This window comes from Cibotium barometz, chromosome 50 (genome assembly GCF_041138505.1).
Source record: "Cibotium barometz isolate CiBa-2024 chromosome 50, ASM4113850v1, whole genome shotgun sequence".
Classification (NCBI taxonomy): domain Eukaryota; kingdom Viridiplantae; phylum Streptophyta; class Polypodiopsida; order Cyatheales; family Cibotiaceae; genus Cibotium; species Cibotium barometz.
This window is the reverse complement of record NC_141095.1, coordinates 20,454,106-20,469,869: the sequence shown is the minus strand read 5'-3', so window position 1 is coordinate 20,469,869 and position 15,764 is coordinate 20,454,106. Positions and strand designations below refer to the sequence as shown.

At 48.7% G+C, this 15,764-nt stretch overlaps 1 protein-coding gene across 1 annotated transcript in view; it reads right to left on the bottom strand.

The window, feature by feature from the left end:
• LOC147609915 (uncharacterized) overlaps positions 1-14,256 on the bottom strand; it is an 81,117-nt gene extending 66,861 nt beyond the window's left edge. The window contains exon 1 of the mRNA XM_086786715.1: positions 13,238-14,256. Coding sequence (XP_086642841.1) covers positions 13,238-14,111 — 874 coding nt within the window. The 5' untranslated portion in view covers positions 14,112-14,256. The remainder of the gene's footprint in view (positions 1-13,237) is intronic.
• Positions 14,257-15,764: the final 1,508 nt, after the last annotated feature.

The window sequence follows — 15,764 nt, the reverse complement described above, 5'->3', positions numbered from 1 at the left end:
GGTCAGCTCCTCCAAAGGTCTCCCTCGCTCCTCTGTGTACAGACGTCTATAAATCCCATCTCTGTAGACAGCATCAGTCTCTGAAGTAAAAGTATATCGAGTGTGATCTGGCCCTCGTGTCCTCTGAGCTGTGGTAAAGTGAAAAGAGATGGTCAATGTCAACAATGCATGATCCACTACTACCCCAATGGGCCGAGATCCAACTGTGAAGTCCTCAATGCATGAAACAAAGCTCAGCATAGCCATAACATAATCCACTGTGCTAGCACCATGTCTATGTGGAAAGCAAGTAAAACCAGCTGGTGACGCAAACCTCTGCAAGACAATAAGTATGGCCAACCCATGTGCAGTCCCCATATCTACCAAATATCTCCCATACTCTATGCACACCACATCTTGTATGCGTCTGTCTAATCCCATATCCAGAGTGTCGAGCTCTCTCAGCATCTCCTCTGAGGTATCATAAAAGGCTGTCTGGCGGTTGCCTGTCCGGGCATTAAAGTCCCCTAATAGGATGATGTCTCCATCCCTAGAGAACTCCCATATGTCATCATCTAGCACAGAGAAAGGAGACTGTCCTCTAGGTGCTGCATATGTCGATGTACTAGGAGCAAAATAGCATATGGCAATATACAGGAATCTGCCTGTGTCGGCCCTCAGTCTCACCCACATATATCTGGCTGATCATCTCTCCGAACGATGTGTAGAAGCGGTTGCAGCTCCTCCTTGAAAAGAACTGCCACCCCCCTTGATCCTCTACTACTGTGTACCGATCTCGTCCCAACTCTGCAAGCTGTCTCCCATTTGTATCCTGTCACCTGTGGCATCATCTGACCAGGTGAGTCTCCGAGTAGAAGACTATATCTCTATCTCTAAAGCTGTCCTCAAAGGCACCTACATCAAGTCTGAGGGATCCATTGCAGTTCCAGGTTGCCAGCTTTAATTTGGTCCCATAGGTCTCGCACTATATGTAGAGCGTCACTCCACGATGACCACCCTCCCTTCTCTATAAAATGCTATCTTTCCCTTTTCTCTTGCCGCCCTAATCTCTGGCATGACTTCCTTCATATGTGCAAGCTGTGAAAGAGTACGGTCGTCACCAAGAAAAATGCCTGTATTCTTTAAAGTGGGTCGCCTCTTCAAGAACTCCTTCTTCGCCTCAATAGAGGGGAAGCCAAGTATGAGAGCTCTTTCCTTTGATGTTTCCCCGTTGCCTCCGCTTTTTTTGCCCACTCTCCAGGCTTTTGCGTGTGCCGGACTATCAATCCCCATCAACACCATAAGCTCTTTTACCTCCTCTTCAACTTTATCCTCGTCTTTAAGGCCGGTGATCCTCACATGCAAAGCACGTGTACGTCTTCGTTGTTCCTCTTCCAAAGTCATGTTAATGATTGTAGGTGTAGGGGTTGTTATCTCCTTACCTTAACCCTGCTTGGCGACCTCTATCCACTTCTCCGCTTCATCCATCTTCCTTTGAGTCTTGGTGATGACTTCCACCCATGAGGAAGTCTTTGCTTTGTGTTGCTTCTCTTCTTCCTTAATTGCTCGTACTTGTTCCTTGATAACCTTGAGCTCTTTTATCATGGATGGCTGAATTTCACCTTCTTCAAGTCCACCATTTGCCTTAGCCTCTGCAAGCTCCCTCTGAAGAGCTGAAATTACACCTTTGAGCGTGTTGACTTCCCCATGAAGGTCTTTGACTTCTGCTATGAGGTCCTCCTCCTCCTCTTTCCACCGCTTACCCTCATTGAATACCATTTGGAGAAAGTTGGCTTTCTCCTTCCACCATCCCTCCATCTCCGCCTTCCATTCCTTCATCTCCTTTTCCACATTTGTTATCCTCTTGTTTGTGACCATAAAGGTCGCCTTCGTCGGGTTGCGCAAGGGGGAAGCCATGGAAGCAGCGAGAGAGAGAGAGAGAGAGAGAGAGAGATTGCAGATCTGAAATTCAGAAAGTGCAGCCAAACCCTAAAACGCAGATCTGGGGCAGTGTAGAAGGAGAGAGAGAGAGAGAGAGAGAGAGAGAGAGAGAGATCAGGCCCTTTATTTCTTTGAAACAGGCCAGCTGTAGCTACAAGGCGCAGGAGCTTTTCTCTTGGGAAGGCAAGCGGCTGGCTGCAGAAAAACAGAGGGCTGAGCAGGGAGCGTTGGATTCAGCTGGACAGCAGCAGGCACGTCCGCAGAAGAGAGGACTGGTCGGGCAGATGCAGCAGGGAGGATACTTTTTCTCTCTCTCCCTCTTTGCTAGAGGAAGCGCAGGCTCTCAGGCTCTCTACTGTTCTCTCTCTCTCTCTCTCTCTCTCTCTCTCCCCCACTGCCTGCCTACGCCCCCCCCCACGCCCCCCCATTCGCTCTCCCTCCCGCTGCCTGCCCTTCGCCCCTCCCTCCTGCTGCCTGCCTGCACCCCGCCCCCTCACATTGCCCACATCTCTCCCTCCCCTCCTCCCTGCCTGTGCGCCTTCTTGCCTGCCTGCACCCCGCCCTTTCACCCCTCCATCTCTCTCTCTCTCTCTCTCTCTTTCTCTCTCTCCTTCTACACTGCCCCAGATCTGCGTTTTAGGGTTTGGCTGCACTTTCTGAATTTCAGATCTGCAATCTCTCTCTCTCTCTCTCTCTCTCTCTCGCTTCTTCCATGGCTTCCCCCTTGCGCAACCCGACGAAGGCGACCTTTATGGTCACAAACAAGAGAATAACAAATGTGGAAAAGGAGATGAAGGAATGGAAGGCGGAGATGGAGGGATGGTGGAAGGAGAAAGCCAACTTTCTCCAAATGGTATTCAATGAGGGTCAGCGGTGGAAAGAGGAGGAGGAGGACCTCATAGCAGCAGTCAAAGACCTTCAGGGGGAAGTCAACACGCTCAAAGGCGTAATTTCAGCTCTTCAGAGGGAGCTTGCAAAGGCCAAGGCAAATGGTGGACTTGAAGAAGGTGAAATTCAGCCATTCATGATAAAAGAGCTCAAGGTTATCAAGGAACAAGTACGGGCAATTAAGGAAGAAGAGAAGCAACAAAAAGCAAAGACTTCCTCATGGGTGGAAGTCATCACCAAGACTCAAAGGAAGATGGATGAAGCAGAGAAGTGGATAGAGGTCGCCAAGCAGGGTTAAGGTAAGGAGATAACAACCCCTACACCTACAATCATTAACATGACTTTGGAAGAGGAACAACGAAGACGTACACATGCTTTGCATGTGAGGATTACCGGCCTTATAGACGGGGATAAAGTTGAAGAGGAGGTAAAAGAGCTTATGGTGTTGATGGGGATTGACAGTCCGGCACACGCAAAAGCCTGGAGAGTGGGCAAAAAAAGCGGAGGCAACGGAGAAACATCAAAGAAAAGAGCTCTCATACTTCGCCTCCCCTCTATTGAGGCGAAGAAGGAGTTCTTGAAGAGGCGACCCACTTTAAAGAATACCGGCATTTTTCTTGGTAACGACCGTACTCTTTCACAGCTTGCACATATGAAGGAAGTCATGCCAGAGATTAGGGCGGCAAGAGAAAAGGGAAAGATAGCATTCTATAGAGAAGGGAGGGTGGTCATCGTGGAGCGACGCTCTACATGATAGTGCGAGACCTATGGGACCAAATTAAAGCTGGCAACCTAGAACTGCAATGGATCCCTCAGACTTGATGTAGGTGCCTTTGAGGACAGCTTCAGAGATAGAGATATAGTCTTCTACTCGGAGACTCACCTGGTCAGATGATGCCACAGGTGACAGGATACAAATGGGAGACAGCTTGCAGAGTTGGGACGAGATCGGTACACAATAGTAGAGGATCAAGGGGGGTGGCAGTTCTTTTCAAGGAGGAGCTGCAACCGCTTCTACACATCGTTCGGAGAGATGATCAGGCCAGATATATGTGGGTGAGACTGAGGGCCGACACAAGCAGATTCCTGTATATTGCCATATGCTATTTTGCTCCTAGTACATCGACATATGCAGCACCTAGAGGACAGTCTCCTTTCTCTGTGCTAGATGATGACATATGGGAGTTCTCTAGGGATGGAGACATCATCCTATTAGGGGACTTTAATGCCCGGACAGGCAACCGCCAGACAGCCTTTTATGATACCTCAGAGGAGATGCTGAGAGAGCTCGACACTCTGGATATGGGATTAGACAGACGCTCACAAGATGTGGAGTGCACAGAGTATGGGAGATATTTGGTAGATATGGGGACTGCACATGGGTTGGCCATACTTAATGGCTTGCAGAGGTTTGCGTCACCAGCTGGTTTTACTTGCTTTCCACAGACATGGTGCTAGCACAGTGGATTATGTTATGGCTATGCTGAGCTTTGTTTCATGCATTGAGGACTTCACAGTTGGATCTCGGCCCATTGGGGTAGTAGTGGAACATGCATTGTTGACATTGACCATCTCTTTTCACTTTACCACAGCTCAGAGGACACGAGGGGCAGATCACACTCGATATACTTTTACTTCAGAGACTGATGCTGTCTACAGAGATGGGATTTATAGACGTCTATCTACAGAGGAGCCAGGGAGACCTTTGGAGGAGCTGACCCATATACTGACAGAGACTTTACAGAATGCAGCGAGAGAGGCATATCCACATACTCAGTCTGGACAGAGACAGCGTTCTAGGTGTATGCCCCAGAACAGCTAGTATGATGAGGAGTACAGAGAGACAAGAGCCCGACTGCAGCGGGAGGTTGCTTTGGGAGTCACTACTCATCGACAATCACGTATTGCCTTCCGGCGCCTTGTGCAAAGGAAGAAGCGGGCCTTCCTTGCTCAGCTAGAGCAGGAATTATACCAGCTGTTCTTGAGCCAGGATTCGAGGGAGGCTTGGCGTTTGTTTCATGAGTCCTTCCCTGCTTTGGCCATCACTTCTACAGAGGTCTGGGGTAGTTATGCAGCATCTCTATATACAGTTCTTGGACAGACACCTTTTCCTGACCCGCCAGCACCATGCCCACAGACATGTACTTAAGGAAGGCCATTGATAGGATGAAGACTGGGAGAGCATATGATCATGATGGATTGGTCGCTGAGCACTTTATTCATGCCAGAGACGTGCTGACAAAGCTTCTAGCAGTGATGTTCAATCGTGCTATGTGTGAAGGCTTACCTGAGACTTGGAGTATGTCCACCATCGTGCCTATCTTCAAGTCAGGGGACCCTATGGAGCCAGGGAATTATCGCACTATTATGATTGGTCACACACTAGCACGATTGTATGCATCCATTCTTGAGCAGCAGTTGAGTACATGGGCAGAGAGAGAGGGCATTCGAGCAGAGGGACAGGCCGGGTTCAGGAGAGGTTTCTCTACTCTTGACCACATCTTGACTTTGCGGGCCATTATTGAGGAGGGCAGGTCGCATGGGCGACGGATTTATTCTAGCTTTGTGGACTTCCGCAAAGCATTTGATACAATGCCCAGAGCCAGATTGATGAGGCGATTATAGGGGTACCCAGAGAGCTCATATGGGGGATTATGGCTTTATATAGATCAGTTGCAGGACAGGTAAGCACCCCAGAGCGGGTCTCTACTTTGGTTCACTCCACTATAGGAGTGAAGCAAGGTCGCCCGTTATCTCCTTCATTGTTTGGTATGTATGTGGATGAGGCTTCTGACTACATTGAGAGATTGGGGGACAGAGGAGCCCAACCAGCAGGTACATGGATCCCACTATTGTTATATACTGATGATATTGTGTTGATCTCTGACTCCCTTGAGGGTATGCAGCGTCATCTGGATGCTTTACATGAGTTTGCACATGATAGTGGATTGTCTGTCAACCTTGGCAAAACCAAGGTTATGGTGTTTAACACCACGCCACAGTGGGTTAGGCGATCAGCTCCCACATTTACATATGGGCAGGAGATTGTGGAGTATACAGATGCATATACGTCTCTTGGGGTAGTATTCAGTGGGCCAGTGTTTTCGATGAGGAGAGCAGCAGAGACTAGATTGACTAGAGCACATGCAGCCCTGGGTGGTTTGGAGAGGATGTGTTCGCAGGTTCAGTTTCAGGAACCTCGAATGAAACTTTGGCTTTTTGACACTCTAGTGACATCAGCTATGCTTTATGGAGTGCAGATATGGGGACCTTCAGTGGGCCATCACAGCGCAGGCGGGTGGAGAGGTATGGAGAGGCCTTTGGTATCTATGATTGCTAGGATTATTAGAGCCAAGGCCTTGGTACCTCATGAGATTATTCGAGCAGAGCTGGCGGCTGCCCCTCTGGTGATTGAGGCTCTTACGAGATCAGTCTCCTACATACATGGCTTGTGGGATCTCCCGCGAGACAGATATGCACGCCTCGCCCTTGAGTCCTCCCGACAGTTAGCTTTACAAGGAGACACGGCTTGTTGGTATGGACAGATGACATCTTGGTTCCAGGCACATGGTTTTAGCATGGACAGATTGCCTCCCTTCCAGTATTCTCTGGAGGCACCCTCTCTCACTCTCACACGGACAGAGATTACCAGACTCATCCGTCAGGATTTAGTTCAGCTGGACATTAGGAGGACATGGATACAGCCGACTGAGGAGCTGGGCACGAAGATGGCTTTCTACAGAGAGCATTTTCTTCAGCTCACAGCAGATGGTTTTGTGATCAGACCCAGTTACATAGATGTACACTTGTCTTATGCAGTATGATATGCTATTGGTCAGATTCGCACATCCTCACACCAGCTTGAGATTGAGATTGGCCGATATAGAGGTATACCAGCTGAGGCCAGGATATGTCGAGTATGCCATGGGGAGCCAGAGACAGAGCTGCATTATATATGCCATTGTACTGCATACTATGAGATACGTGGTCGTTTCCACTGTTTATTCAGAGAGGGTTTTGGACCACTTTCCAGAGTCATGGGGTACCAGGACCAGAGGTGTTTGGGATTGTTCTTGCTTGAGCTGCGGAGATATAGAGATAGCCTGCTTAGGTGCACAGAGAGCCAGACTAAGAGGCACATTACAGACTTCTTAAGTCCAGCCATCACTGCGCCAGATGGACCACAGCAGCAGCAGGACATGGATACCGCCCACACCAGCAGTACACTGATTGATCGTGCGATTGAGCTTGGGTGGTCCAGACGCCCACGACTACGGAGGAGGGCATCCCAGCATAGACGGAGGTTGCAGCGGCGGATTCGGATTATTCTTGCGAGACATGCGGGACACCCAGTCAGGGTGCTGACTACAGAGGATATTGAGGAGATCCGCCAGCGTCCGATGCGGCACATATTATGAGATGGAGGCACCTCCATAGTGTACCCCCCCGTCCCACATGATATTGTATCCCCTCACTGTACTCCACTCACCTCCATAGCGTACCCCCCCCCTCCCTCACTATATTCACACCCTATAAGGGTTTCTGTTTACCTTCCAGTTCCAGTTTCATTTTCTAGGTGCCAGTAGTATCATCTTTATTTTTCATTTTCTGGTTTTTTATCCAGACATTGTATCAAATCCACCATGATGTAACTTTTTGGTCTCATAGGTCATTATGGCCTTTTGAAGACGTTAATATAACATTTCATTTCATTTCATTTCCTTCTACATTGCTATATTTTTCTGCACTGCACTTGCTCGTGTTCTCATATTTTGTCATCATCTCCGCTGCATATTCTGACAAATACATCCCTCATGGGCCGCTGTGACGTGGTGCTCAAGGTGGTAAAACTGAGCTGGCGCGAGAAGATCCTGCGATGATGGGAGATGATGGCCCGGATCTTCCTGTGGTGGCGTGGCCGTGGGCGAGGGCCATGGGGTCTGGGGCGTCAAGCTCTGCATAACTCAGTGGCTCTGTCGAGTGTCACACCTCTCGGGCGAGCTCCTACACTAGCCTGTAGTCTGGGTATGATGGGTGGATCGACCCTCGGAGTGCTGGTATGAAAGAAATCGGTGAGAGCTCTCTGTGCTGGTCCTCGAGCAAGTACAACTGATCTGGATCTCACTAAGATCTCACTAAGGACTCCCTGTGTCTACGGAGCTCTAGAAGAAAAGTCCCAGGCATCTCTGATCCGAGAAGTCCATGATCCTGGAAAGTGGTCCGAACCCAGCTCGAAAGAGGCAATGGAACCTCCCCCGAATCTCATAGTATACAGGGCATCGGCATATGTAATGGTCCTCTATCTCGGGCTCTGTGTGACAGAGCTCGCATATCCTGTCCTCTGGTGCGGCCGCCCTAGGCCCATATCTGCAATCTCCACTCTCAGTTGGTGGGACGAGGTGCAGATCTGGCCGATCGCACATCTCACCCCAAAGGATAGGTGTATGTCCATGTAGCGTGGACAGTGGACGGATGATGAACCCATCCTCTGTCAGGCATAGGAGGTGATCTCTGTAGAAGGCCATCTTCGTTCCCAGTGAATATACGATTAGGTGAACTCTATGTCCTCTGAGTATCCAGTCTAACAATGTCCTTCCTGATAACCCTGTTTCGCTCTATGCGGTTGAGAGCAAATGACAGGGCCTCTATGCTGTACTGGAAGGGGGTGAGTGCCTCCATCTACATACCATGCATGCCAAACCAAGTGTGTACCTGTGCATAACAGCACTTTGTATCTCCCTCAAGTGTCAACTGTCTCGAGGACTCCAGGGCTAGCCAGGGGTATCTATCAAGTGGAAGCTCCCATAGCCTATGCCAGTATGTCACTGTCTGGAATAGAGCCTCTGTCACTATTGGTGCAGCCCCCATCTCTACCCGCACAATCTCATGTGGCACTGATGGTTTACTCCTAATCATGCATGAGATCATCACCACTAGGGGCCTCTCCATCGACTTCCACCCATCATATACCTCCTCTGTATCTGTCTCGGCCGGCTCTCCTCTGTCTCCTCCTGTAGTATAAGCTAGGACCCCAGATGGGAGCACCATACAGTAGTGCACGTGTAACTAGAGTATCAAATAGCCAAAGCTTCGTCCTCGGCTCCTGAAACTGTATCTGTGAGCATTGCCTCTCTGGCGACTCAGAACTCGGTCTTCCGTGCCCGGTGTCACCATTTGGTCCATCTCCATTTTTGGAGCCACTTCTATGGGATTGTCACTCCATAGAGCGGCCAGATTTTTACCATGTTCACATGTGGCTAGGCTTGTGCCCCATGTGAGAGGGTCAGTCATCTGGTGTCACATGGACGGGAACCAGTTTTGTGCCACCTGTGTGACCAGCATTGTGCCATATGGAAGGAAGCCTGTATGTTGCCACCCGTGTATGACCAGGATTGCGTCTTACCCATGGGACTGTCACTCCATGGTAGGACTAATATTTGTGCCTAGCCTTGTCTATGGGATTGTCACTCCATAGGAAGGCCCGTGCCAGGACTTGTGTTTTGCCTATGGGACTGTCACTCCATAGGAAAACCAAGACTTCACATTTCTGTTGCGCCAGTTTTGTGCCCGACAAGAAATCCTTGTACGAGTTTCATGAAAGGGAGATTTCGTCCATTACATGTGCACATGCATTTATGTTTGCATGCATAAACTTGTTTTCGCATGACTTGTTTTCGTGTGTTTACGTGCTATGTCGTGCTAGTACACTGGACAGGGACGCCCCCAGTGTACCGTGGGTGTGTTGTCTGCTGACGAGTTGGTGTGGCGTGTGAACAAGTGGTAAGTATTGCTCTTTTTGGCCTTTTCGAATGTAAAATCCATAAAGTAATGTAAACCTTAATGTTTATAAGGTTGGGTGTTCACACATTTAAAATATTGACCGGACCTTGATTTAATGTGGGTGCCTAACTTTATTAAGGTTTAATAATATTTACAACATGTATTGCATGGGGAAATATTTTCCTCTCCACACATGGATGGTGTGGGGTGGTTGATGGTAGAGGAAGTTGACTACTTGGCTGCTGCCCTGGAACCCGCCTACACACACTGGTTGGCTGCTGCCCTGAATTCATCTCCTCCAACCCGCCTGTGTTCTACAATTACAATACCCGCCTTCATAACAATACCCGATTGGCTGCCCAGTACCCGTCTGTACTTGCTATCTGGTACCCGCCTGGTTGCTGCAGAACTGTACCCGCCTGGAGTACTGTACCCACCTGCTGCCCAGTACCTGCTGCTGCCCAGTACTCGCCTGTTGCAGAACTATACCCGCCTGGATTACTATACCCGCCTACTCCCAGTACCTGCTACTGCCCAATACCTGCTGCTGTCTGTTACCCGCCTGGCTGTTGCAGATCTGTACTTGCCGGTTGCATCTGTACCCGCCTACTCTACCTGTGGCTACTGCCTTGTACTTGATTATAGTACCTGTTGGCTGCCACATCAGTATCTACTAGCTGCCATACTTGTACCTATTGTTTGCATCGACAGGGATCACATCAAAAGGGGGGAATAGTCTCTTCACTTGACAACCTAAATTGAATCTTTGTCAGGTACTTATTTCTGTATTTTCATATTCATATATTATTAAAATTAAATGTTATTTTTACAAGTCTTGTCAGGCAAGCATCACCTCCAGTTGCCTTCACCAAGGAAGGCCATCGGGATGGTGATTTTTCCCATGATTACCCTGACCGCGTCCTCGCATTTAGAGGAGCCAATGAAGGTCATTGGGGTATGAAGAAAACTAGGAGCAAAGCTGACTTGGGAGCACCAAGTATCACTCCCTCCCCACTGTTTCACCCTACCAGGCATTAGTACGGGCGTGCCTATTGGTGCACGGTCCCGGAAGACTAGTGAGGGCAGGTGTTCACCTAGTGAAGGTGGGAGACTACCTGTGATTTGGTCTACTCCGACAACTGATTCTTCATCATCTTATTGTTTTTCAGTTGTACTCACTCCTTGTTATGGAGAAACCTGGCCTTGGGCCCGTGAACACTTGTACATATAAATACTCCAAGAAATACAATTGTATTGAGGGGGGAGGGGGGCTTTCCGGCCCCAGTGATGGTGTCAAGTGTTCTTTATCATTTTCAGTTTTAATGTTGCTGATAATGTCCATTGTATCTTCCGATTTGTAGGCCTCCTGTAGGGAGTGGTTACAACCGGACCAAGCACATAGAGATACAATATCACTTTATTCATGAGAAGATTTTGGCTGGTGACATCTTGCTTGTTTATTGTTCGATAGAGGACAATGTGGCAGACCTCTTCACGAAGTCTCTACCTCACGCTATGCTCCGGCAGCACTCCAACTCACTGGGGTTGGTTCCACATCCACGAGTTGAGAGGGAGTGTTAGCAGTCAGCTTCAGCTCCAATCTGTATAGTTTACACTAGGGCCTCTGTTGTGGGTGTGCCCACCCATTTTAGGTGTTCCCCCATTTTTCCTCACTTTCCATAGTATTTTCCCATTTTTGCTATCTGTGGGAGGGCTGCTGGCCGACTGACTGTTACCTGGCCGACTGGTCTATTTGCTGGTCGTGAGCATCTATGGCTGCTGTGGTCTGTTTATGGGCTGGCCGACCAGCAGCCTGGGGCCATATATATTGGCCCTAGCCCCCCACACTTCTCTTGTATCATTTCCGGAATTTTCTAGAATATAGAGCGAATTTATACAGCTTCTCTCTCCCTCTCTCATCTGCGTTTTGCTCTCTAAGTAGTTGTCTTCGTTTCCGCTGTGCATTCTGACAGTACCCTTGTTAAGCATCATTATCTCATCATTAAAACACTTCCGCATCAAGTGCATGTTACATCTCAATCAAACTCACAGGCCAGATGAACCCTACCTAAGGGGCAACCAAGGAGATCTCAAAGCTCCATTGCAAAGGGCTCGAATTGTTCAATTCCAGGAACAGAGCTAGATAGCACATAGGGCATGGCATACCCCAGCATAGCAGATTCCTAGAAACATATGTTGAACAGCTTCTGTCCCTGCAAAGTCTCCTATTTCCTATGGCTCACTTCTCACCAAGGTCTTACAGTGGGGCCTCAGCTTGCCACCATGCACGAGCTGGTAGACTGCCATTGTCGTTGAGCCCACCAATGCCTGTGGGATTGCACTACTATTCAACAGGTTTGTTCACCTTGGACCGCCATGATGATCATCTTATCATGTGGATATGGTGGCAATGGGCGATGAAAGTGGGCCCAACCATTAACTATTAGGAGGACTGCACTGGCTCTTCATTGATCACATAAACAGAGTTCATCGCACTACCCCACCAGATGCCCCGCTTCCTTGGCTACAGAGGACTTCCCCCGATTCTGATCCACAGTAGAGTAGCATGGCAGATTTGGAGGGAACGGTCATGCGGGACCATTGAGGGCTCAGCGACAACTCTTGCACAAAGCGGGCCGGCAGGGGGGGGGGGGGGCATCCCCTTTGTTGCGTGGGCTTCCTTTGAGGTCATCCATGATATCTGCACCAATCTCATCCACTCTCTCTACAGCTGCTAGGTAAGGATTTGGAGTAGCTCATGTCTATCCACAAGAGGTCGTATATTTTTTCTTCCCATTCCCGGCCACAGTGTGATTACTTCTCCCCCATCCCCTAAACGTACTCTCCCTCTGAGAGCTGCCAGTCATAGAGGGATCCTCACAAGTTCATGCACAAAGCCCTAAAAGAAATAAAATACATTCTTCACTATTACCCAGTTTTGCAATCAGATTACAAGGAAGGGGCAAGCCATGTGACTGCCTCCCTTGGATCCACAGAGAGATGAGCAGATCCCTTCCAACCCACAGGTTTGATTCACCTCTCAGGTGTGCAAACTTCAAAGTTTTCCATTAGCAATTTTTTTGCGACCAAGAGATGAGGCAAATTTTGATAAGAACTGTGGCAGAATTTGAAGATTGTCTCAGCAATTGAAGACAAACAGAAGAGGAAAGGTTGTGTTACTGTGCAACACTAGCAGAGAAAGCCGGCAATCATGAGCTTTGTTCACAAAAACAGAAGAGAAAAGGTTGTATTACTGTGCAACACTAGCAGAGAAAGCCGGCAATCATGAGATTTGTTTATAAAAGCACAAAGGCCCATGATTGAAGATATCCACATGAAATCAGCTGGCCTTTGAAAGCATCAAGCCAGGAGTAAATGAGCAAGATCTGGACAGCCACACAGGGACAGGTGTGGAGAACCTCGGCAACCAGTTATGGGCAGCTCTGGCCTGTTGTTGAGCTGCCCAGTCAGGAAGTTGGCCTTGCAAACAGCCCACAAAGGGGAATTAATGCTGATCCCAGAGCTGGCCACAACAGGCCAACCAGCTTTATTTTTTCTGGAACCCCATGCTACTACTATATGTCAATAAGCTCTTCTGATAAATACCATGACGAAAATGATCACAAATGCAAAACTTTACTAAGTTTACCTCTTTCAAGGGCACTATGATGCTCCTCCTGATATTCAAATATGGCAGACTTTGTGACGTCTTCAGATTTCTTAGGCTTCTGCAACAAATCATTTTTCCGAAAGCGCTTCCTTTCCGGCTCCATCAGAATTGTATTCATCTGAGATGAAGGGTCGTCCAACTCAAACTCTTTGTCCTTCAGCGAACTCTTGGAAGCCCTGGCGTTTGTGGTTTCAGATACATTGGACCCCATAATCTGACCCTTTGCAAACTCTGATGGGTTGCCATCATTGGATCTGTCTGTTTCAGACTCACTGCGGATGTTGACCTTGCTAGTGATATGTATGTTGTTTTCATGAGGGCTTGGATCGACATGCTCCATGCCCTTGCTGTTACCCACAGCAAGTGTCGCCCTGCCTTTCCCCTTGCTGTTCTTTCCATCGCCTTCACATTTGGCGTCCTTCCTGTCCAGGCTATCACCTGGTATAATCAGATTGCTCTTGGCAATGTCAAGCAGAGCTAGCGGTAGCGTTTCGTCGGCGCCCCCTCCATCCCAACGATCCATCGCAGGGGCGGCTTCTCCCACCACAGTCAGAGATTCCTTCCTGCGTTTCACGGCCACAGTCTGCGATCCCTTCTGCGCATCATAGTGGCTCTTTCGGTCTACATTCTCCATGTCCGGCTGCTTCAGCACAGAAGGGCCTTCGACGTTCGGGGGTAAAGGTTCCATCGTCCATGGAGATGAAGGAGTGGGGTTAGGGTTAGGATTACGCTCTGGCATTGGGCCATGCCTCAAATTCCGCTCTGTGTCAGAGTCGCCAGAGTCTTCTGCCTTTTGCTGCTTGTGCTTGTGGGAGCGATGACGAGAGCCCCGATTCTTGCGTCCAGAAGCCATAGCCCCTCTGCTTCAATCTGCTCCCATGAAGAACCCTGATGCGTAGGAGGAAAATGAAACCCTAATGCGCAGGAGGAAAACGAAGGGGGGCAATGACTGCTCAGTGCTGCTGAATTGGAGCGATGCTAGATACCAAAGGGGAAAGAAGGCACAGGCCGGGGTATTTGGGCATTTCACATTAACATCCGGTCCGGGATGTCAGAAAAATGTGCAAGTCACAAAGCACCTGATCGAGGGGTTCATCGTCGTGGTAACAGCCTAAGGCCACAAAGAGGTTTTCTTTTTGGCCATGATTTTAAAACCACCCCTTGGTGAAGTGGGGCTAGAGCCTAGAGGAGGGGCATTGAGCTTCATTCAAATTGCTTCCCTTGAACTGGGCAGTTGCCGCTCGTCCCAATTCGAGATCTTAGCCCCGTTACACATACCCCATCGCCCGGGGGAGATTGCCTGCCCATGAATTATGGGCGGTGGATACCCCTTGGTGAAGTGGGGCTAGAGCCTAGAGGAGGGGCATTGAGCTTCATTCAAATTGCTTCCCTAGAACTGGGCAGTTGCCGCTCGTCCCAATTCGAGATCTTAGGCCCGTTACACATACCCCATCGCCCGGGGGAGATTGCATGCCCATGAATTATGGGCGGTGGATACCCCCACCACATCAACATGGGCAGGCAGGGGTATGGCGATGTGTAATGGGCCTTACCTAAGGTCACAAATGAAACTCATAACAAAACTTTACCTTCAAAGAGTGGGCATGGGCAGTTCGAGATGACGAAGTGGCAAAAACCTTGTTCAAAGGTATTGCAAGCATATGAAGCTAGGAGTCCCCTTCTCTTCTCTCAAAAACATGCAAAAATCAAACTTAGCTTTTCTTCTTCAAGGGATTGGCTCTCTCTCCTCTTCGTTACCAAGCTGTTGTGATTGGTTTTTGCCCTGTTTTAAGATGTTAGTTCTACTCACATTGTTGATGCTGAGAGTTGTACCAACGTTGATCAGCATGTTTGGTGATAGATTGAAGTCTCTGTATTGCCGTCAAGGCTGTGCAGTTGTGGGAAGTTGCCCTACTCATGCACAAGAGGTAAAATTTACAACTCATTTTGTTGCAGAAATTCGACATCCTCTTGAGCATCTTCTCCTCTTCATAGATTCACAGAGTATGGATTCTCCCTAAGTTCCTCGAACTCTTGGTAGCTCCGGAACCTTTGGATAGGCAAGTATGTCAAATTGATTCGCAAGTATTGTGGAGTGCAGTAGTAGGTGAGCCAATTTCTAGGATTCTAAAGAAAAGGTTTCCTTTAGCTAGCAAGGGTGCAATCCCATATCTTCCTCTGTGGGTATGTCTTTCTTCTTGTTTCTTCCGGATGTTGACATCACCATTTGGAGAAGAAATTAATTATGCCTTTCTAGATCATCTATACCTCCAAGACCTCTGAGCCCAAATTTTGATTCGTCTTTGTTCAATCCCGAAACTCCTATGGGCCTTTGCTAAGTGGATCGTACCACTCTAGGTTATTGCCCTTTGTACCTCCAAGACCTCTGAGCCCAAAATTTGATTCATCTTTGTTCTATCCTGGAACTCCCATGGCCCTTTGTTAAGTGCATCCTACCACTCTAGGTTATTGCCCTTTGGAGGGTTGATCTCTTCTTCATAGTGTT